Source organism: Pundamilia nyererei, unplaced genomic scaffold, assembly GCF_000239375.1.
Source record: "Pundamilia nyererei isolate P.nyererei 1_Seehausen unplaced genomic scaffold, PunNye1.0 scaffold00059, whole genome shotgun sequence".
NCBI classification, from domain to species: domain Eukaryota; kingdom Metazoa; phylum Chordata; class Actinopteri; order Cichliformes; family Cichlidae; genus Pundamilia; species Pundamilia nyererei.
The window spans coordinates 1,767,337-1,791,118 of record NW_005187460.1 but is presented as its reverse complement, the minus strand read 5'-3'; the positions used below and the strand labels follow the sequence as shown (position 1 = coordinate 1,791,118).

The window sequence follows — 23,782 nt, the reverse complement described above, 5'->3', positions numbered from 1 at the left end:
TATCCAAAAAAGACAAAAGGACTTGTGAAAACTCTTCATCATCTTCCAAATCTTGTCTCTCCTCAAAAATTACTGCAGTTCTCTGAGCAGAGGATCTCTTTGCTAACTTGCTAACTAATCAGTAAGGATAGTTAGCAAGCTATTTGTTTGTGGTTCCCTACCCCTGATTTTCAGCTGCAGTAGAGTGTGAGGAAATATAGTGTTTCACCAAAAACAGAGAGAAAATGTGTTGGAATGTGGACACACACATGTTTTGGTGTTTATAATGTAACAATGTTTGAACCTCATGCAGGAAACAGCATGCAGGAAGAGGAAAAACTAAGGAGACAAAGCCAAACAGACCCAAACACCACAAAAGGTTAATCGTCCATCAAAAATTGGCAGACACTGCTTGGAAGAGCTGTTAGTACAGTTAATCTTACAGTGTTTGTGAGTTGTCTGTGTGTTGCTGTTGTTTGTACCAGGCTAATTAAAGGTGGGCATATCAACCTAAATATCACTAATACCAATACCAGCACTGGTATCAGATTGATACTAACACGATAGGATCGATATGCTTGTTTCTATCCTCTAAACCTCAAACATGCACTATGAAAAATGTCTGAACCTTTCTGTGTTCACTGTCATGTCTATTTTATTTATAGTTTGTTGCACATTTTTAAAAACAAAATACCCAAAGTGCTTTAGAGATGAGCACATTTACTAGTTCCAAAATACATTCGCGGCCAAAAGTTGAGAATGACACAAATATTAGTTTTCACAATGTTTTCTGCTAAACTGCTTTTAGATCTTTGTTTCAGTTGTTTCTGTGATGTACTGAAATATAATTACAAGCACTTCATACATTTCAAAGGCTTTTATCGACAATTACATGACATTTATGCAAAGAGTCAGTATTTGCAGTGTTGGCCCTTCTTTTTCGGGACCTCTGCAATTCGACTGGGCATGCTCTCAATCAACTTCTGGGCCAAATCCTGACTGATAGCAACCCATTCTGTCATGATCACTTCCTGGAGTTTGTCAGAATTAGTGGGTTTTTGTTTGTCCACCCACCTCTTGAGGATTGACCACAAGTTCTCAATGGGATTAAGATCTGGGGAGTTTCCAGGCCATGGACCCAAAATTTCAACGTTTTGTTCCCCGAGCCACGTAGTTATCACTTTTGCCTTATGGCACAGTGCTCCACTGTGCTGGAAAATGCATTGTTCTTCACCAAACTGTTGTTGGATTGTTGGAAGAAGTTGCTGTTGGAGGGTGTTTTGGTACCATTCTTTATTCATGGCTGTGTTTTGGGGCAAAAGTGTGAGTGAGCCCACTCCCTTGGATGAGAAGCAACCCCACACATGAATGGTCTCAGGATGCTTTACTGTTGGCATGACACAGGACTGATGGTAGTGTTCATCTTTTCTTATCCAGATGCCCCAAACAATCGGAAAGAGGCTTCATCGGAGAATATGACTTTGCCCCACTCCTCAGCAGTCCATTCACCATACTTTCTGCAGAAGATCAATCTGTCCCTTTTTTTTGGAGAGAAGTGGCTTCTTTGCTGCCCTTCTTGACACCAGGCCATCTTCCAACAGTCTTCGCCTCACTGTGCGTGCAGGTGCGCTCACACCTGCTTGCTGCCATTCCTGAGCAAGCTCTGCACTGGTGGCATTCCGATCCCGCAGCTGAATCCTCTGTAGGAGACGATCCTGGCGCTTGCTGGATTTTGTTGGACACCCTGAAGTCTTCTTAACAAGAATTGAACCTCTTTCCTTGAAGTTCTTGATGATCCTATAAATTGTTGATTTAGGTGCAATCTTAGTAGCCACAATATCCTTGCCTGTGAAGCCATTTTTATGCAACGCAATGATGGCTGAACGCGGTTCTTTGCAGGTCACCATGGTTAACAATGGAAGAACAATGATTTCAAGCATCACCCTTCTTTTAACATGTCAGGTCTGCCATTCTAACCCAATCAGCCTGTCATAATGATCTCCAGCCTCCTTGTGCTCGTCAACATTCTCACCTGAGTTAACAAGACGATTACTGAAATGATCTCAGCGGGTCCTTTGATGACAGCAATGAAATGCAGTGGAAAGGTTTTATTGGGATTAAGTTAATTTTCATGGCAAAGAAGGAGTATGCAATTCATCTGATCACTCTTCATAACATTCTGTAGTATATGTAAATTGCTATTATAAAAACTTAAGCAGCAACGTTTCCAATTTCCAATATTTATGTAATTCTCAAAACTTTTGGCCACAACTGTACATGCAAAGAATGTTGCTACTTTTAATTAATTGTTAATTTATTTATCAGATTGAGTGTATGAGTTATTTTCAGGTATGTTTGAATAATAAATCAGTACTTTCACATAAACAACAACAACAACACATGCACACACACAAAATGAATATATTCTTTCTCAGTTTTTCCTACTCATCTTAACATCCCTTAGTTTTGTCCTGTGTCTCCTCACAGTGGGCCCAATCCACAGGTTGGGAACCACTGAGGTAATTCAAAGAAAGGAAAAAGTTTTTCAGTTGCTTGATAATTGTGATATATTACAACCTCAATTCGGTAATGTTTTGAATGTAGAACTTAGGGGACTATTTTTACTCTGGTGTTGGCGGATGTAAAGACTGTCTGTAACACTGACGGTAGATCAGTCCAAAGTTGGTGGCACAGGCAGGAATACTGACGCTCTGCGGGTTTCCTTTCCATCCAAAGACGCCCCTGTGTTGTTCAGCATTCTTACAACCAGAAAGGAGGACGTCTTTGAAATCGTGCAGAGTTGAGCCTGTCCCAGGGTTGGCCATCCACTTTGTCTAAAGCTTCTACTGTTTCCTGAAGATCAGGTGGATCAAAGTGCGCCTGTCCAAGGTGCTGAGCCGGTTTTAACATATCCCATCGGGTTCAAAAGTTAAGTTATTTTTTGTTACTCGAGTTTGTGGCGAAATATTCCAAACTGTAATCAAGCTCGCGCTTCAATAATTCATCTGGCGCTGAATAAATTATTAAAAAATGCCTGCTGATCAGCTGCAGCGGTCGGAAAAAAATATATCATGGGCTCTGGTGTTCGACCAATGGGAGAAAGAGATCCCACGCTCCTGCCGAGCTTCAACCAATCATAGCAGCACTTCCTCCATTTCCTGTTGCGGAGTGGGAGCTGCACGGAGGATTCCTGTGGTCCAGAATGTGAATTTAATACTACTGTGTGCATGGATGACTTTATTTGTTCTCCCCAGAGGTGCTGCTGCGTCACGGAGCCTCATGCGTAAGTAACAGTTGGAACGATTTTTTTTTGTGGGGGGGGGGACGCCAGCTGACTGCTGCCTGTTCCCTGAGGATGTAAACAGCTTATACCCGACTTTGCGGCACATCTTAGTAGATATCAACTGTGTTATCATGCTGCATAGCAGGCGTTACATCCCGTCTGTTGTTAATAACATGGGGGTTTGAATGTGTCCCAGCATGGGCCTCAGAGATGACAGGCATCGGCTGCTGCACCTGATGTCATGACGCGCCTGTGGATATTCCCTTGACGACCGCGGATCGGATACCAATATTCAGGTAGGCTGCTGCGGTAGCCCGTGCAGTGTTTCTGATCCTGGATTTACTGGAGCTCCTGTGTGTGATTGCGTAAAGCTTTACTGCTGTCTGTCATCTATAACAAGTTCAGCCTGGACAACTGCAGGTTAATAAAAACGCTGATGTGATGAGCTCCTTCTGTTTACTTCTGTTTATGCGAGAGGCAAACAAAAGGGCCCGGCTCAATGGATAGCCTTGACATAGTATACTGTAGCGGATTAGTATCAGTTGATAACACAAGGGTCAAGCCAGCCAGCCAACATAAAAGGAAGACTTCCGGTCAAACTTTTCAATATAAAAGTCGACTTCCTCGTTTTTGTTTGTTTGTTTGTTTGTTTGTTTTTACAGAAGATAAAGTTGAGTCTGTTTAGTTGGCTCCATTACGTTTTTGTTTACCATCAGGTAACTCTAGCAATTACGACTGTGCAGCTTTAAATCAGCTGAAACTCTACACTGTAAAATTAATGCATTAACTGTTTAGGACATACAGCTTTTTTGTACCCTACATAGTACACAATTTTCAGAGGCTCAGACGTAACTGGACAAACTAATAAGGACTGTTTTTTAACACTTGGGTGAAAAACCTTTACAGCCAATGACTGCTTGACCTCCAAATACCTTGTTTCCTCCTGTGAGATGCTCTGGCAGGCCTTTACTGCAGATTCCTTCAGTCGCTGCTGGTTTGTTTGTCTTTCTGCATTTAGTTTTGTCTTCAGTGACCGACAAGCTGCTCTGTTGGGTTGAGGTCAAGTGACCATTTAAGAATATAAGTAAATATATTTATTTTCCACTAGTATTAATTTGCTCTTTGAAGCACTGCCCTCTTTTCTGGCAAAGTCTAATCTGGCTTCCTTGTTCAGGAGTGGAACCAGTGTTGTGCACCCTGTTTTAAACTGGTTAGACTTGGTTAGATGTTGTGAAGTCGTTTTTCTTTACCATGGAAATAATTCTGTCATCATCCACTTCATCCATCATCTGTGGCCTTTCAGGACTGGCCAGTTTTTAAGAACGGAGCAGATTGTTGATTTTGGCAATTCTAAAATGTTTGCTATCACTCTGATTGGTTTATCTTTTTTCTTTTTTCTTCTTTTAATCCATTGTTTAATGGCCTAAACTTGCATCTCTTTGGACCTCATATTGAGATTTCAAACAGCAGGTTAAAATCAACTCCAGATCTTTTATCTGCTCATGTTTTTCATCTGGCATTGAGCATTGTCTATTTACTACTGAGCCCTTGAAAATGAGGGACTATCTATAAAAATTACTCTAATTCCTAATTTTGTTAAATGCCTTGAATTCAAATAAAAAGTCTGCACTTCAATCACATCTTGATTACTTGATTTAAATCCACAGTGTTGGTATACAGGGGCAAAACTACAACAAATACAGTATGCAATTGCCCAAAAACTTACAGACCTAACTGCATGTTATTATTTTTGAGTAACAGATATAAACCTAAAACTCCAGAAAATATGTTAGACACTTATTTATTTATTGATGTTTTTTTTTTTTTTTTAAATAAAACACTTTTAATAATGCAGTCATTTGTGATTTGTGAGGGATGCTTTTCAATGCTATGAGCAGAGAGTTTTACAATATATAAGGCACAGCTTGGAATGATGAGTGTTGTCCTCTTGTTCCTGTTCAGGAACCATCATGCCAATAACACTTCTGTGGGCTGTGGACGTGTACGGCAGAGTGTACAGCCTTTCTACAGCCGGCCAGCGCTGGGAATGTGCTGATGACTCGCTGCTAGAGCTCAAACGTGTCTCTGCAGGGAAGGGGCGCTGCTGGGGCATCGGCTGTGACCACCATGTTTACCTCAATATGATGCCCAGTGAGACCCCGATCCGCTACCGGGAGGAGACCTATGAAAACCAGGTGGGACAAGGTTGTATATTTTAACGCTGTAAATGGAGATGCTGTTTATGATTAATGCTAAATCTGTGGGGTTTTTTTAATGTTTGTTTTTTCAGAGGTGGAACCCAGTGGATGGCTTTACTGACACACTGCTGCCCACCGACCGTTGGCCATGGAGCGATGTGACCGGAATGAATCCCCAGCCACTCCACAGCTTCCAGCTGCCCTCCCGCAGCTGGGAGTGGGAGGGAGACTGGTATGTGGATCACACCTGTGGAGGAGAACCCAGCCAGACTGGGGTGAGAAATAACTCAGCTCCTCGTGAACACATACAAACCCATTGTTTACATCCTCCTGTCTTTCCTCTGTTTTTCTGTTTCTCATAATATTTAATTCATATTTAAAACAAATACTTCCAGTTTTAATCACATGCTCACTACCTTGGACTCTGTAGGGCTGGGAGTATGCTGTTGACTTCCCAGCCAACTTCTCCCCTGACAAAAAGTGGAATTCTTGTGTCCGTCGTAGACGGTGGATCCGCTACAGAAGATACATAGCACAGGGCACTTGGGCAAAGGTTTCAAAAGTCTCCATTTATTCTGTATTTCTATATGATCATGTTACTTTCACTATGAGACAAAGCAAAAGAATTACCGCAGTAGCCTTGTCTTCCTCTGCAGATCCCCTTGGACAATCCCAGGAAACCTCCACTGCCGCTCTGTGACATCAGCTGTGGTGGCTGGGAGATGAGCGACCAGTCCGGAAGGTATCCCTACCTCTGGAGTGTGTCTCAACAGGGACAGGTGAGCAATGTGTGTGTGTAGGACCCATTTACTGTAATCATAATAAATGTGTATTAAAATGAATAACCGTACCATAAGATTAAAAAAAGAGGTTATGGCAGTGCAGAAAATTCCTGAAAAGTTTAAAGAGCTCTAAAAACATTCTGCTGTTGTTCAGGGAAGTGTAAAGCTTCTCCACCAACAACCTCAATACAATGCTGTGGAAGCTTTAATCAAGCACATTCGCAAACACATTTAAATCTCATGAGATCAAACAGTTCAAGATTAATGATGTATTCTGTTGCAACAGGATCCTCTCATGCTGAGCGTAGGCCACTTCTAAGGTTTAGCCGCAAGAGGGCAGCATGACTTCATATAGTTTCATATGGTCCTTGACCATGAGGCTTCTCGTGAACCAGTTAAATCGTGACTAACTTGATGATTAATCAAGTTAAAATTGATGCTCTATTATCTATCCCAGAATGAGCTCAGCCACCTAACATGGTATGGATCTGTCTTTTTAAATGAAGGGGTGTGTCAGATGATGATCTGCTGATGTTACCTTTACCCTGCAGGTGTGGTTCAGAGAGGGTATCCACCCTCGTGTGCCAGAAGGGACCAGCTGGGAAGAAGTTGAAGTGCCCAAGGAGGTGGCTCAGATATCAGCTGGTCCTGGAGACCTGCTGTGGGCTTTGCTCTGGGATGGGAACCTGCTGGTGCGAACTGGCCTGAGCCTGGACAGTCCCACTGGTGAGCTGTCATTGTAGCTCACATTTACTCAACAATTTTCCATTATGTAAACGGTAAATGGCCTGTATTTATATAGCGCTTTACTAGTCCCTAAGGACCCCAAAGCACTTTACATATCCAGTCATCCACCCAATCACACACACATTCACACACTGGTGATGGCAGCTACATTGTAGCCACAGCCACCCTGGGGCGCACTGACAGAGGCGAGGCTGCCGAACACTGGCGCCACCGGGCCCTCTGACCACCACCAGTAGGCAACGGGTGAAGTGTCTTGCCCAAGGACACAACAACCGAGACTGCCCAAGCCGGGGCTCGAACCAGCAACCTTCCGATTACAAGGCGAACTCCCAACTCTTGAGCCACGATCAACTCTGATCAACTGTCTCACTCTGGTCCCCTTTTCTTTACTTCAACAATCTCTCATACAGGATCACTCAGTGATTTTGGGACTCTTTCAGTTAGGAATCATTATGTAGCTGCTCTGAAAGTCATTAATAATGCAGTTTAAATGCTATGATCATTTTTGTGATAGTATTATAACACAGTCCCACTGATATATGACATATCTAGAAAGTAGTAAGTGAAATTCATTGCATTTCCAACTGTCAGTCTTAGTAAACATACAACATGTAGTACTGGTCGGTATCAAAAGTAAAGGTTTAAAGGCATGAAAGTGGCAAAAATTTTTAAACATGTTTTTTTTAAAAACTTAAAAATATGAGTGTGTATCGAATTAGGAAGACTCACTCCCTTTTAAAGATAAAAATCAACATCACATCTGGTTTGTTCATGTTTAGATGATTTGAGAACTCAACAGGAAGCTTCTCAGTAATGACGGCGTCCTCATTATGAGGAAGGCTTGCCTTTGTGCTGCGTTTGTAAAGCATTTTCTTCTTCTGTCAGGCACGTCGTGGCTCGAGGTGGAATCACCGGGAAAGGAAATTGAAGCGCTTCACCTGGCTGTAGGAGTCAGTGTGGTCTGGGTGGTCACTAAGGACTACAAGGTGGGTTTTTAGTCAGTTGCAGTTATGTTAGGGCATTGTAGCCCACTGACAGCGTCACTGCAATTTTCTTGAGACTGAAATGAAACAAATGCTTTGATTTAAAAAGAAGTGAACTGTATTACTGAATTACTGCTGCTGCACTAAAATACATTTTTGAGTAATGACCCCAACGTCGGTGCGTGAATCCAGGTGTGGTTCAGGCGTGGCGTGAACTCCCACAACCCCTGTGGCTCTGGCTGGATCAGCATCGGAGGGGAGATGATGATGGTGGACGTAGGACTGAATGACCAGGTTAGGACAGCTTAGAGCTGAAACATTTCATCAGCGGATCATCAGTTTAAATAAACAGCTGAACGAGTCGACTTTCTAATATAATACTGCTTATATGAAAAGATATTCCTCAAATGCTTAGAATGTGGATTTAATAGGTTAGCTGTTGCCACTGAAGTGGGCCTGTGGGTGAAATTTAACTATTAAGGATAAGATTTTCTTCGATCTTTCTTGCTGCTTGGGTCTTTTAAACTCCACTGCAGATGGTGCCTGCTCTGCACAGCTTCTGTACTTCTGACTGCTACCACCTCTGTCTGCTTCGCGTTACTGTCACTCTGGATCTGGTTTCAGGACAAACCAGATCAGGTCTTAGGGTGAGGCAGAAAGCTTTCGATCCTGTGCCTTACTGCTGAAGACTTCGCTAGCTCTGCAAACCCATATCTCGCACCTCCTCCCTTTCGGTCTCACCCATGTCCCCCTCCTTCTCTTGCCTGTAGTCCTGTAACAAGAGCACAGCCAGACGTTCCAGCCAATGTCCCAGCAGGCCCAGCCTTATATATCCCCAGACTATATTCCTACTCGCCTCACATAGGGGAAGACTCCCTAATTAGAAGCTGGCCAAGCCATCGTCATCGTATCCCATATTTCATATTTCAGGGTTGCAATTATGGGAATGGCTTGTGTGAGGTGGCAGGAGCCAGTGTTACAGTATATGGCCTTATAAAGTAGTACTTGCCTGTGTCCTGCTAGAGCTTCTGATGTGTTATTGAGGAGTGAATACTTTCCTGCGATTACTGAGAGTGAAAACTATTTAATAACTCAATCAGTAAATATTGCATGTACGTCAATGGCCGTCTTTCATTTTTTATGTTACAGCATTTGTTTTGCTTTTTTTCTCTGTTCTCCTGTTAGGTGTGGGCGGTCGGTGAGGACCGCGGTCTGTATTTTAGAATAGGTGTCACCCCATCTGAGCCAAGTGGAAATGGCTGGATCCCTGTTTCTGCCCAATGGGGCAATAGTAAAGAGGTTATTCCGCCCAGGTGTGCATAAATAAATTAACTGCATATTTTAATTGGCAAGTACAGTGCACATTCAAGCTTAGTATTGCGTGTGTGTTTGCATGTGTGTTGTTTAACAGGGATGACTGTGAGTTCAACGGGCAGTTGACTGAGGCATCACAGGGCTCCGTTCTGAGCTGCACTGATTCAGACTCAGAGTTGGGTCCTGCCGACCCTCAAAACAGCACTTCTAACACCCCCCTCTTAGAAGCAGAAGCACCCTCTGTAGTCCCCTTAGGGGGCTCTGACTCACCTACGCCTCCACAGGAAAAAGAAGATGCTCCTTTAGCCCCCCAAACGAATGCCCCCAAGCCTTTTATTCCTGCCAGTGACAGCTTCATCAACAGCCTGGTGTCCGATCGTGACAGAACCTCCGCGCTGCAACCGTCCATCACAGAGATGCCGCAGGAAGAGCGTGAGGAGCCACCTCCGGCCCCAGTACTCCAAACCCCTGATGCCGGAGGGCACGATGTCCCCTGGATGAACGTGGACCTGGAGGGGGCAGAGGCGGCTCGAGGTGCACAAACGGCAGGGCCCTCAGCGGGCGATGGCAGTGCGGCTGCCACTTATGCCCTGGGGACTCTGGAGAGCTCTCGGGGAGTGGGGGAAGAGGAAGGACCAGTGTGGGCTTGGATTTCCGGTGGAGGTTGCGACGTGGATGCGAGTTCACAGATTAGCTGGCTTAGTCCTGCAGGTATATGGACAACCAGTCACACTACTTATATTGTGATATTGTGTTTTTGCTCTGTTTTATGTCTCTGAATGATTGTGTGAGCTGTATCTCTGTCCATCAGGTCCTCTCACCACCTCTCTGTCACTGACTCCAGTCCAGTCAGCCGCCTGGAGCAAACAGCCACAGCAGCAGGAACACAGAGAGGAGATCAGCAAGAAACCGCTGGAAAGAAGCAACGTAAGACAGCTTATATTTGGCATGTCTCTTAACATGCTCCTCTAAGTGTTGGATCCATTATATTCATGGCACACCCTCGGCTGTGTCCGTGTCTACATCTGTGCCTCCTTTTCTCTCATCAGTCGGTGTGGGTGCGTAAGGGCACACTGCGCTGGTGGAGAGACTGGAAACCTCAGCGCTGGATCGATGTGGGCGTTGCTCTCGAGCAGTCCACCAAGTCAGATGGCAAAAAGGACAGCATTTTCTTTGTTTACTACACACAGTATGATGAGAAAAAGGTCGGTTGTGTTAAGCTGCGACCGGTTAAAGTCTCATAAGAAGTGTCAGAAAGCACAGATAGATGTCTCTTGGTCACTCTCTGTTCATTCTCTGTGTCTTAGTACCTTCATGTGTTTATAAATGAAGTGACGGCGCTGGTTCCGGTGCTCAGGGACTGCCACTATGCCTTTGCTGTGTACACTGCCGAAAGGACCAAACAGAGGTGGCCTCTGGTCCTGGCAGCACAAAGCGAAAAGGATATGAGTGATTGGGTAACAGCTTTATGCATCATTAAGCAGTTTGACAGTTGTTCCCATCTGTTATTTTTCAGTGAGGCTGATCAGATTCTCCATTGTTTCTGGATCTGCTTTGTGTCTTCAGTTGTGCTTGTTGTCTGACTGTTGCTGTGAGTGTCGAGGGATCACAGGTCTCCCGTCCAAACAGGCCCTGTGGTCCACCACATCAAAGGGAGACATCATGGTCCACGAGCCGTCCCTCTCGCTGGAGGCCCCTGCGCATGCCATGGCCTGTGACCTCATGTGAGAATGATACCGAGCAGTGGATTCTGTCTGCTTTTTCATGTCTTTTCATTCTTTCTCACTGTCTTGACCTGGTTTCTCATTACTCTGTTTTTATTTTAAATCACTGCCTCACTAACATGCTAACATACATCTCTGTCTGGTTAAAGTGGGTAGCATCTAATCACTTTCGGTCTGTGCTAACTATACTGGAGCTAACGCTGGGTGCTTCCGCTGTATGGTGCTGCAGGTTTTGGCGCCAGATCCACGGCCACCTGCGCTGTGTAGAGTCTAACAGTCTGGGGCTGGTGTGGGGCATCGGGTGGGACGGCACCGCCTGGGTCTACAGTGGGCGCTGTGAGCAACAGCCCAACCTGGGTAAACATGTCCTGTAGACGATTACCCATGTCCCCACACCTATACAAGGAGTACTTCAAAATAAAGACATGTTCTTATTTAGCAAAGCCAAACTTTTTCCAGCTAACTGATTGTTACCAAATAAATAAAATACTAACATGTAAATATCTAAAAAAAAAACAACAGTCTGCTCTTTTCTTGCTCGCATGTTCTAGTTCGATGTGCAACTGCTTGAGCATAATTTAAAGTCTCTTCCATCTGTTGCCACTGTAGAAGCACACACAGATACACATGCATAAATATTCATTCCCTTGTTTGCATGAAAGTTTAATGTTTCTTCGTTTCTGCAGAAGGTGCCGTTCAGATGCACCAGCAGACCGACGTCAGGAGCGTGCATGTGTATGAGAATCAAAGATGGAACCCTATGACTGGATATACAGACAAGTAGGGTTGCCCCCCGCACACACCCCACCCCATCTTTTACAGTTTTTAAGTCTTTGCACTTTATTTTAAGCTTTGCAGCTGTTCTCGGCACCTTACACCATTCCTTTGTGATTTACTCCTCCAGAGGGCTTCCTACAGACCGCCCTATGTGGAGCGATGAAAGCGGCCTGAAGGAGTGCATCAAAGGCAGCACATACCCGCCCTCCCCTCAGTGGTCCTGGGTAGGTAGAATCCGAGGGATTGGTTCCTCCGAAATATTCATTTTTTTTGTCTCACTGGCATTCTCTGCCATGAACGTTTGTTTCAGGTGTCAGAGTGGGCCGTGGACTACAGCGTCCCTGGAGGAACGGACAAAGAAGGCTGGCAGTATGCTGCAGACTTTCCCACGTACGTAAGCTTTTTTATTTGTTTTTATTAGGGTGTCTCGAAAGAAGTCCTTCCCTTTTATTGACTCATCTGCTTTCTACAGGACATTTCATGGCCACAAAACCATGAAAGACTTTGTTAGACGCAGACGATGGACTAGGTGAGCGCACAATTCGCATTGCTGGGATTTTGTAGCGCTCAGTTTTTGCAGCATCTTAACAATAACATATCCACACCCAGGAAGTGTAAGATCACATTGCAAGCTCCATGGAATCAGGTCCCACCCATCCACCTGAGTGACATCTCACTGATGCCATGCCTGGCCCAGAGCAAAATGGAGCAGGTCCCTGTCTGGGCCCTCAGCGTCAAGGGAGATGTCTTGTGTCGGTTAGGAGTCAGCCTCCAAAACCCTGCGGTGAGAAACGTGCTGAGGATCTGTTTTATAGGTAGTTACTTCACACTTCTAACCATCTCTAACCTCACTGGGTCTGACCACATAGGGCAGCTCGTGGCTCCACGTGGGCACTGACCAGCCCTTTAAGTCCATCTCTATCGGTGGAGCCAATCAGGTATGGGCCATTGCCAAGGATGGAGCTGTCTTCTACAGAGGATCAGTATCCCCACAAAACCCTGCAGGTCAGTTAAATTTATAAATCTCATAATGAATCATATATATAAGTCATAAAGTTGTAATGTGTTCTGGAGGAAAAGAGAATAAAGTTAAATGATTTATGATGTGAGTGCATGCATCGACTAATATAACAGCGAGAAACCAAAGAGAGCCAGACTTTGTGTATTTTTCAAGAGCTTTTGTCTCTCTGCAGGAGAGTGCTGGTACCACATCCCCTCCCCCCTGAGACAGACCCTCAGACAGCTTTCTGTTGGGCGGACCTCTGTCTTTGCTGTGGATGAAAACAGTGAGCAATATTATATTTTATTGGACCAATGTCTATTAAAATGCGAGAACATGAGTTAAATGGCAATACCTTCTGTCAATGTCATTTAGGTAACCTGTGGTACAGACAGGGCCTCACCCCCAGCTACCCACAGGGCTCCGCCTGGGAGCTCATCTCCAACAATGTCACCAAGGTTTCTGTGGGGCCGCTGGACCAGGTCAGTGTTACCACAGTTTCCAGAAGCAAACAAGCTGTAATGGGATTAAAAGTAAAACAGAATCTAAAAGACATTAAAAGGAATAAAAAAATAAACTGCATTTATAGTAAAACTGGAGTTCAAAGCATTAAGAGAATTCAAATTAACTTTACATAATAGCAGACCTGTTGCATTCATATCGCCCAGTTGCCCATCTAAACAGATATGTTTTTAGCATTCAGTTACCAAAGTCTGAAAAGCCCCGTCACCCCAGAGACTTAGCTGAGTGTAATAAACACTAAATAAACTCAAGCGAAGGCTTAAAACAAGAAGTCTATCCATCAATAACTACATTTGCATGTTGTAAGGCTGGAGTTTGTGTCAGCGATGCTGTTTTCTCCAGGTGTGGATCATAGCAGACGGAGTTCCAGGTTTCCCTGCTGAGACTCCCGGAGCCGTCTGCCACAGGACGAGCGTGGGACCCATGCAGCCCAAGGGCCTGTCCTGGGACTATGGGATAGGGGTGAGCTCCTAGTTGATACCTGTTGCAAAAACTGTTCCCATTTCTTCAGTTGAAACTGAAAGATGCCAAAGATATTATTATATTGTATCCCAGCACCAAAAAAACGATTCCCAAAAAGCTATTATCACAGCATAGTGTGCAGTGTGTCCCTAAAAACTTTGAGGAAACTGGGACTCCTGTGGTAAGAAACAGTAAAAAAAAAAAAAAAAAATCCAGCAAAACTCTGACACAGGACATGTGAGATGCATCCAGCCCCTTCAGCTGATTAGTGTAGCTCTGTGAAATCATACAGGGAAAGTGGCTCTCATAAGAGAGCATAAACCACTCAAGCTTGATTAATAGTACTGTGATAAATCTACGCTGTAGGTATGATTGCCAATAAAAATCAAATGCAGAGTAAACACAGTGAAATGATTAGCAGAGGGGTAATAGCTCTGTCAAACAAATGCTTAACAGAGCTCGCGCAACAGCCAGTATTTTGCCAGTGTAAACTAAATCTTATTCCCTATTTATTAGCGCAGAGTGCAAGATGATCAGCTCAGGTTCACTCGTGCTGGCAGACACACTGATGGAGAAGTATATTCTGTATGCAAACAGTGACACCGAGAGAGAAGCTCTGCAGGGATCCAACACAGGACTATGAATCAAGCCTTAAATCAACATAAGCAGAAGCTTTAGGCAGAGCCATCATGTTCTCCTTACTTGAATTGAAGAATTCAGGCTATTGGTAAAAGGCACCTTTCAAACTTGGTGTTAAGATTTGAAGTAAAGCTATTTTTTAATTGTCTAATAATTGGGTTAAAATTAACTGCACTTTAAAAACCAGCAAAATATATACAGTCAGGGTAATATGAAGTAACACCCGCTTTCAGTTCTAAAGATGTACATATTCACAATATAATAAATCTATCTGGTAGATACCAGGTCTTAAAATAAGGTAAATACAATATCAAATTACAGTGTTTTCATTTATTTAACAACATCTAAACCAAAATGCAGAAGAACTCTGGAAAAGTCCAACTTTACCTCTTCTATAGGAATCAAGTGGGGAAGTAGCAGGCAGGTGCTGCTAATCACATGCAAGTATTCAAAAACAGTTAAAGCTGTTTAAGCTTTTTCTAGTATTTCTTATCATTTGCGTATGTTTGACTTCCAGGGAGGGTGGGAGCACATCAGTGTGAGGGGGAACTCAGCAGAGGCTCCTCGAGGCCCTCACCCTCCTCTCGCCGGCCCATCGCGCAGCCCGGTCCACCCGCAGCGTCCGACTCAAGCGAACGGCAGCGCCACAAGCGTGTAGCTCTCTCTCTGTCTCCCGTTTCCTTCTCGTCCTTTTTCCTCAGCCCTGTTTGTGCCTGGATCTATACACAGCATCTCTCCTCAGACCATTTCAACGAACTCCTATCCCTTCGTGTAAAGGGACATGCACAATCACACCCATGGGTTTGGACTGGCTGGATTTGAAACTTGATCGATGGATGAATGTTACTCGCTGGCTTGTTTCCCGGGCAGAAATCATGTCAGTATTCACTGATGACAAAACAGAGAAAAAAGTGAGCGCATGTTGTTGCTCTTACTAAGCTTTGGCTACTGGATGTCACAGGATCTAGCAATAGCTTTTAATTCTTCTCCACAGCAGCCTGATAAAACCTAAGAAGGTGGGATATGATGAAGGGCTAAGTCTTGGTTACCAAATGAACTTCAAACAATCCCAGAGTAGCCTAAGCTGTTATCGGTTTGTAGACTCTTGTTCTATTTGTTTTTGTGTTTTGAGTTGCCTGTCATGTACATTTGAATGTGTTATCATTTATTTATGATGTGTTTGTTGAGTTGTGTTTCTCCGTTTACTTTGGACCATTACATGTTTGCAATGGAGTGTATTTATGACTGGCAAAAAAATTTGATACGTTCACTTTGTGTGGGGAAAAATATATTGCTTTTTACAGCCAGGCAATATCTTTCTATCCTTCTGCAATAAAATGAGAAGCTCTTCCTGTTGATAGAGATCTATATATATCTATCTATATCTCTATAGATAGATATATACACACATCTAGATAACTGCTATGACCGTAACACTGCAGCAGGTCTGAATGTCACCACGGCTGTACATTGATCTTACCGGGGCATTGAAATGTGAAATAAACGTCTGGAAATACCGTTTTGTGGTTTGACATCATTTCACAGAAGCTGGCTTTGGAAGTTTGACCCTTTCCACGTCTTTGCTATTTTATTCTCTTTTTTTATGTACTGAGTGTTTCTCATCCGCCAAAGAATTTCATATATTGTTACAGAGGTGTGCACAGGATGTTTCCTGAATTCCTCCCTCTGTATGTGCATATAGGTTAACCCGCCATATATTTGTAAAGTTACACAAGTGCTGAAACGAGCTGTGAAAAAAAAAATTTCATTAGACAATCACAAATGTTAAAATGAGTGATTAAAGGCAAAAGCTGTCTGCTGTGAAGTCCTGCAGACGTATCACACTGCAGTGAATCTCAAACATCCGAGACACAATCTGCAGTTTTGATTGGTGGATGTTTCAGCAGCAGCACAAATCCCTGACCTTCCAGCACTGATCACAGGATGTTCCTGCATTTTAAAAAAAGACCTTTGTCACATATAGGCCATTTTAATCTGCTCTGAACTGAGTATATTTGAAATAATTTTTTAGTCTATAATCCCAAAATAGATGCACACACAAAAGTATTTTTGCTCTAAACTTCAAAAGGCTACTCAACGTGGGATGTTGAAAATGTAATACAGCAGTGTGTATTACTTCTTCATCCCCCAGCTTAAACTGGGGCTGGCTCTAAACCCTGTGCAGCAAGAACACTGATCCGTCTGTAGTTTGAGAAAAATAAATCCTCAACTGACAGCTTGATTAAACGGTCATGGAAAGCAGAACTGTTCTGGTTCTTGAAGGGAGTGGCACTCGCTGCAGTGGGAAATCCTGCTTTTTTCTGCACTGAATAACACGGAAGGTCATAATCGGATAGTTGATATTTTCAGCTTTACAGTTCACACCTGTGCTTACACAATGAACATTAACATTATATTATACTACACAGCCACTCTCAGAACACAGCAGGGATGATTTGGAAAGCCACATCCACATGACTTCACCAACACATTTCTAAGTTCCCTGAAACTTGTTTCACAGTTCTGTATTCAGTCCTGTAAAAAAAAAACCTTTAAGTACACTGAAGGATTTAGTAGCTTCTAGAACCAGCTTTAGCAACAACAAGTGACTATCAGTCTCTCTCACATTGCTGTGGAGGAATTTTCACCCCACTCTTCTTTACAGCGTTGCTTCAGTTTAAGTGATGTTTGCGATCATTCGTTGCTCATGTTGAAAAGCTGACTGGGTCATTCTGCCACCCCTGAGATCATTGATCTGTTACATGGACCGAGCTTTAGCCAACAAACAGACGGCTTGCATTCGTCTCTAGAGCACTTTGGCATACAGGGGAGTTCATGGTGGAGTTGGTGACAGGTCCTGTACACCAACAGCAGGGATGAGGTATTTTTGCTGATTTGCTTTGTTTAGTTTTTGCCAAATGTGGCACTGTGCATTTTGACATCTTAACCTACTCGAGGCCTTAAGATTACCCGTGCAGCCTGCCCTGAGCCTCATACACCAACTCGTGTTCAGTCCAATTAAACGTGTTAATCTCCTGCATGATTATCAACTGAAAACAGAACGAGCCACAAACCTTTATTAGAAGTCATTTGCATTTATTTTCATATTAAACAGTGTAATTATAAACATTTCAATCACACTAAGCATGATCAATATGAAGTAAAAATATTTTTTTTAAATTCTACAAGTTTAAAGGACAGAATGACTTCACGTCTGCTTGTTTGTCTTAATTTAACTGCTTGTAGCTGATGACTGTGATATGTTCCTCTGATTCAACTCAGTTTAAGTTACAAAATGAAACCTCATACCTAGAACTCAATTACATAATTTCCCATCATTTACAGACAAAAAGAAAAATTAACATTTATATACACATCAGTACAGTTCAACATTAAGTTACATTTCTCAAATGTGCAAGATTAAGCAAATGTATACTGTAGTGAAATAAAAGAAGATTTCCTTAAATAGATGTTCAAGTTTAACTGAAGCACAGGCTGCTGGTTTTTAAACAGAGGATAACATTGTCTGGGATACAGTGTATGTATGGGGCAGGTGAGACGGACATGTAGCTATTACGGGTGAAGTACAGCTTCTCATCTCATCATCAGCGACAAAATATTCAAGGTCAATTGAAAGGAAAGCCTTAACTGTATACCCTACAGTTTCAAATAAGAGATTTTAAAGCTGTACATAAAAACGTCAGGAAAGGTCTGTCTTCATCTATAACCATTTGCATTGCGCTTCTATACAGAAAGTGATCGTGACGAATGCACATCCCTGTACGTACGGCCCCGCAAATGATAAGACTCAGAGGCAGAAGCTGAACAGAAAGGGTCATTTAAGATGGAAATGCAATCTGAAATAGTGAAGTTTGACACAAAGCTGAAAAAAGAAAAAGGCAAACAACTCCGCCCACAACGCTCGGGTTTATAAAAGCAGCAGCATTGAGTTTCTTGTCGTTGTTGTCGTTGTTCTAGTAGTGAGTTGCTGTGAAAGCTTAAAGTCCCTGCACACGCTCGTCAGCTTGTCCTACAAACTCTGATTCAAACCAATTTATGAAATTCATTGCACATTTGATTACAAACAGCTCATTTTCTTCATCCTTACATTTAAAAATAGCTTCTTTTTTTTTTTTTTTAAACATCATCCCACTAAACTGTTTGTAGCGATCATCAATCGAGGGGTGCAGCCTCTTTGTCTTTCAGCGTCATCAGGCACTGGAATGAGACCCAGTGACAAAGTAATCGAGACAACCATCAAAGCGACTTCCTGCACATTCGCAAGGATAAAATAAAGCTTTACAAAAGAAAAGCAACAACAACTTGTTTTAAGTTATTCATCACTGTCTTACAGCTGGGTCGCCTCTTTAACGACTGATATGACAATCCCACACTTCTTATCGACATTTCTCCAAACTTCGACTACGCTTACTATACATGTTCCTTTAAAACATAAAGGACAATACAGTGTGTCACCTCTGTAGTGTAGTGTTCCAGTCATCCTATGCATGGATTGCACCTACAGCAGTTACAACCTGTTAATTCAAATGCTGCTACAGAAACACAACACACATGGCTTCCTCTCCAAAAAGGAGACTGTGATTAAACTTAACAGGAAGTTTTTAAAATAAAAGGCAATAACGGAAATAATCACATGACATGAAGGAGCAAAGTGAACAAATTAAGCTGTCAGTTTTAGGTGTGTGTGAAATCAAAGAGCTTATTCTTGTTTGGCTGTAGTGATACGTTTACCAGCCCACTGGGTTGATTTTCTTTAATTAAATAAAAATTATTATTTTTTTGGTGAAGCAAAAGTCCTAGAAAAGGAGTGCACTTACACACAACAAAAAGAAGCAGCCAAACACCTGGAATGCGCATGATGAGGCATTAAAGCAAACATTTAGAAGCTACGTCAGTTAGTTTGTTTTCCCTCCCCAAAACATTTTAATTGCACTGAACTAAAAATCATACAAACACGCACACACGCGCACACACACACACACACACACACACACACACGGAGCTGGAGAGGTGATGTGGCTCAGACTGGGACTGGGCCTCGTCCGTCTTATTTGCCTAATGTCCGTTTACAGCCTTTTGTTCTCATGGCCACGCCGCTGAGAATAGTTCTGCCTGAGAGAAGCATCTGCAGTTTGTCCCCACAAACTGCGTCGTCTGTTGTCCTTATTCGGCTGTTCTCCCAAAAAAAAAAAAAAGAAAGAAAAAGAAAAAAAAGAGCGAGAGTAGCTTCATTCCACAGTAGTGTGAAGATAAACGGTCCCTTCATTTAGCACCCTAGTCTTTCTCCCCGTCCTCGCTGCTTCCTGGTGTGAACAAAGACAAGTTTAGTCATCTGGTAAAACCCCTGAAAACACAACCATTTTATTGTTCATGTGAACTCTGATGACAGTGGTGGACATCAAATTAAACACAATCTTAATATATTCAGACACTTGCATACATATAATAAAATTAGGAACGCAATGGAATCAGATTGGTTAGCTTAACTTAGAACCAAGACTGCAATTCAAGAATAGCTGGTCCCAGTAAGAATGCACACCTCCTAAGTTTGTGAATTTGATGCATACACATGGCACACTGTAGCTGTACAGTGTAGTGGTTTACAAACTGGTCTAATATGTGAAAGATCAGGAGAAGACTCAGGTTTGAGTGAGGAAGGTTTCATTAAAGTTTTGTATTTACTGCACAGACATGGACATTTTCTTCCTAAAATACTGAGCTATCCATTCAAGACTGTATACCAGTTTGGCCTGCTCTACTTGCCTCCTTGTTCAATATCAGAGTCGGTAAGATGGGTAAGGGAAAAGCTGGCAATGCTGGCCGGTGAGATGGAAAAACGGGAGTAGCTTGAAGAGCCGGTCCAGCTGGTATCCAGCATGGACCCCACTGCAGGGGCCGGAGAGGAAAACGATGCTGCAGATGAGGACCTTGCCTTGGATACCGTGTCTTTACCCGTCTTGGACAGGAAGGCGGGTGCGGGTGAGGAGAAGTCATCATCCCACTCAAAACCACCACCTGTAAAGATTTAGTCAGTGAATCAAGACACATGCTTTGTGCAAATAGAGGCTTTTATTGCTGACTTGTGGCATTACCTTCTTCATCTGTTGAGCTCTCAGAGTTGGCAAAGCGGTTCAGGTAGCTGGCAGCAGGCGTGGAACTGCTGAACTGTGGTACCCGACTGTTTGAATCCAAGGAGTGGTCACCCAGTTCCTTGGTGGGCGTCTCCTAAATAAGATTTAATTCAGTTAACACATATTACCAGTTGCCCCCGCAAACTAAGAAAATGAAGATCACAGACTAAAATTTTACCTGGTCAAACAGGTAGACAGTGACATCATCAAAGAAAGACACGGCTCTTTTGGAGTTATCCGCACCAAACCTTGCAGGAAACATGAAAGATGATGCTCCGATGTTCAGAGATGTGGGTTTTAACAAGCTCTTCAGGTTCTTCGCCCTGCTGTCGTCCGAGATAACAACTGGCACCGGGTGCACGGTTTCATCCTCGCTTTCTGAGCTAGAGCTGTGCAGCTGGTACGCGCGCATGTCGTCATCCGAGTCGTCGCTGTTCTCGTCCTCCTCGTCTGCATCTACGCCATCTTCTTGCCCATCTAAGCCCGACCCATCCCGCCTCCCCAGGTAACGCCCCTCCACATCCGGCTCCTTTATTTTATGACCATCACTGGTGTCGGTTCTGGTGAGTTTAGCGTGAACTACACTCTCTGTTGCTGGCTTAGCTGGGGCAATAGAAGGAAGTATTGAGGTTTCTGGACCTTCAGAGGGGTCCAGGTGATCAGTAAATGCAGTGTCCTTGAAAACCTCTGGTTTAATTCCATCTTCATTGGAGCTGCTGGTAGACTCGACCACCTGGTTTTCACCATTTTCTGTGATATCTGAATCTGCTACTGAACCCATCTTCTTAACATCCTTGGCTTGTGATTCAGCAGGTAGAGAAAATAAAGAGTCAATATCTTTTTCCTTGTAAGCCTCCAGTGCAGGAGCTCCAGAAGCCTCGGGAACCTCATCAGTGGAGTTCCTCAGCCACGTGTCTTCAACAGAACCACCTGCAGTTATTTCTTCAGACTTCTTTTCAGGTTCTGATTCATTGTCAGAAAAGTATGCAGAGTCTCTGTAATTACTTCCCATAATTGGTTCCTCAGCAGTACCTTCATTATCTGGCTGATCTTCCTCACTGGGATCTTCACTGCGAGTATCTAGCACACCCTCTACTTCGGAGATTATGATTTTCGGCGGAACCAGATTTGCCGCAGTTGTGAGCTCTTCTGTCTCCTCTTCTTCTTTGGTAACACTCAAGCCATTTTTTACAGGAGAGGAATCTTGGACATTTGGCTGAGAGTTCCACTCAGGAGACTCCAGGTTCTCAGTCTCATAACCACTATCTGATATCCTGTATGGAGGTTGGAGTTTGTGTTGAGCAATTTGAGCATTCAGTTCATCTCCTTGCTCTCCAAGCCTGTGTATGTCAAATGAGTCTAATGAGTCTGGTGTTTCAGCAAAGTTCTCTACAGTTGGAACAGTGGTGGACATACTGTCTTCCAATAAACTGTCCTGGCTGATCTGGTCCAAAGATGGACCCGACACCAGAAGAGAAGCTCTATCATGAGAATGCCCATTGGTATCCATAAATGATTCTTCATGATCAGAGAGAGTGGTTTCCATTTGTATATCTGCATCCTCAATTAGCTCACTCAACAAATCATTACTTGTTAGGTCTTCACTGTGTCCATTATCTGAAGGGAATACTTGAGCTGGCAGGGGTTCAGGCATTTTACTTTCTATGGGCTGAGTGTCATCCTTTGAGGTTCCAAGGTCATCTTCAAGGCTGGGAATTTTGGCATCTGTGCACAAAGAATCTGTATTGGCACTGTCAGATATTACAGTGGTGTGGTCATCAGTGTGACTGATGAGAACCTCAAACCTCTCTGAGGTAGAATCAAAACCAGAGTCTACACCTCTGTTTGAGGATTGCAACAGACCAAGGTCTTCTGTGGAAGAACTATTTCTAGCTGGCAGCTGGTTGCTTGTGTCATCTTCTGTGACCACTGTAATGGAAGGCACCAGTGTCTCATTTTCTAGAGACTGACAAAACTCCCCCAAACTGTTACTTGGAGAGTCTAGAAGTTCGTGTCTTGAGGATGTGCTACTTGCTGCCGATTTAAAATAAGTGTCTGCTGTGTTTAAGCTGCCTAACGAGTCAAGCTTATCCCAAGAATTCATTTTGAATGCTTCCTCTGGTTCGTGGGCTAAACCAGGTAAAAGAAAATTTGGTTGTGGGCTTAAGAAACTAGCACCCTCCTTCATTAGGGTTTGATCTTTAAGAAACATAAAATTATCTGCTAGTTTTTCAGTACTCAAAAGACTTTTTCCATTCATGTTTTCATCCTTTGCTTCCACAGAATTCACCACCTTAGTGGGTTCCCCTAAAAAAGCATCCCCATAACTTCCATCTCTATTCACTGCTTCACCCTCTAAAGTTCCTCCTTCAAGAAAAGGGTTTCCGCTGCGGTCTGGAAGCTCCATAAAATTCTGCCTCCAGGAAGGCGAGTCTTCTTGTTTTGACCCATCTTCTGTAAAAATGTTGGTGTGGTACGGACTGTCATTTTCAAGAGACGACCAGATGTGGCTGTCTGGTAAATATGAATCCTTTGAGTCAATACTTTGGTGGAAAAAGTCGGCATCTGTGCTTGACTCATCTAGCCGCACATCTTGGAGCACAACAAAATCTTGCCCGCTTGAACCAAAGCCCATATCTGGTTCTCTATTCCCGTCCTCCCCAACAGTGCTCTCCCCTTGCTCTTCTAGTTGGATATAATATTCATTCCCATTAGATGGCTTTTGAGCATCAAACACCGGTAAGATCCCAGGAAATCCTGGAGTGTTCCCACTTTCTCCTCCTGCTGCGCTAGTTGAAGGATCAGGGAAATGAGCCCGAATATCTTCACTGGAAACAGGAAAGAACATGCTGTGGTAGTTTAGTGTTGTGTCTACGCCTGAACGTCCATGGTTACCATCATAGTGGTCATGCTTAGCCGCTTCCCAAACATACTCAAAGCTGAGACCTTTGCTTGTTTCAGTCACAGTCAGAATTTCATCTATTTCTTGTCTCAGGGCATCATCAGCAAACTGTTCCAAGATTGGGAAGGAGGAATGGCTAACAGTGGTCTGCCGCATAGTGGGGTTAGGCTTCAGTGCATCCCAGCGTTGCTCGAAATCTTCTTCTATGTCCTTCTGGCCTTGCATACGCAGATAGATGAGGAGACGGTGTACTTCCTCTGCTGTGGCCCGCTTGTCTGGAGACAGCCAACAGAACTGCAAAATTTCATACCTACAGTT

At 43.4% G+C, this 23,782-nt stretch overlaps 2 protein-coding genes across 3 annotated transcripts in view; one reads left to right on the top strand and one right to left on the bottom strand.

The window, feature by feature from the left end:
- The first annotated feature begins 2,927 nt into the window (after positions 1-2,927).
- tecpr1b (tectonin beta-propeller repeat containing 1b) lies at positions 2,928-15,927 on the top strand. 2 transcript variants are annotated; one of them, XM_013911283.1, is made up of 26 exons: positions 2,928-3,262; positions 3,459-3,558; positions 5,225-5,457; positions 5,553-5,735; positions 5,891-6,013; positions 6,117-6,239; positions 6,794-6,968; positions 7,875-7,975; positions 8,165-8,266; positions 9,158-9,285; positions 9,384-9,997; positions 10,098-10,213; positions 10,336-10,491; positions 10,594-10,743; positions 10,853-11,010; positions 11,240-11,367; positions 11,697-11,790; positions 11,915-12,011; positions 12,098-12,177; positions 12,260-12,316; positions 12,397-12,571; positions 12,657-12,792; positions 12,981-13,073; positions 13,163-13,269; positions 13,652-13,771; positions 14,928-15,927. In XM_013911283.1, the coding sequence occupies exons 3-26, from the start codon at positions 5,233-5,235 to the stop codon at positions 15,066-15,068; spliced, it is 3,582 nt and encodes a 1,193-aa protein (XP_013766737.1). In that variant the 5' UTR covers positions 2,928-3,262; positions 3,459-3,558; positions 5,225-5,232; the 3' UTR covers positions 15,069-15,927. The 2 variants fall into 2 exon arrangements, with proteins under 2 accessions (XP_013766737.1, XP_013766738.1); XM_013911284.1 differs by lacking the exons at positions 2,928-3,262; positions 3,459-3,558 and adding an exon at positions 3,931-3,978.
- Positions 15,928-19,205: 3,278 nt separating this feature from the next.
- The window catches only part of lmtk2 (lemur tyrosine kinase 2), a 28,543-nt gene continuing 23,966 nt past the window's right edge, over positions 19,206-23,782 (bottom strand). Inside the window, exons 11-14 of the mRNA XM_005734595.1 lie at positions 20,741-23,774; positions 20,524-20,656; positions 20,195-20,446; positions 19,206-19,734 (exon numbers count right to left, since the gene is read on the bottom strand). Coding sequence (XP_005734652.1) covers positions 19,706-19,734; positions 20,195-20,446; positions 20,524-20,656; positions 20,741-23,774 — 3,448 coding nt within the window. The 3' untranslated portion in view covers positions 19,206-19,705. The remainder of the gene's footprint in view (positions 19,735-20,194; positions 20,447-20,523; positions 20,657-20,740; positions 23,775-23,782) is intronic.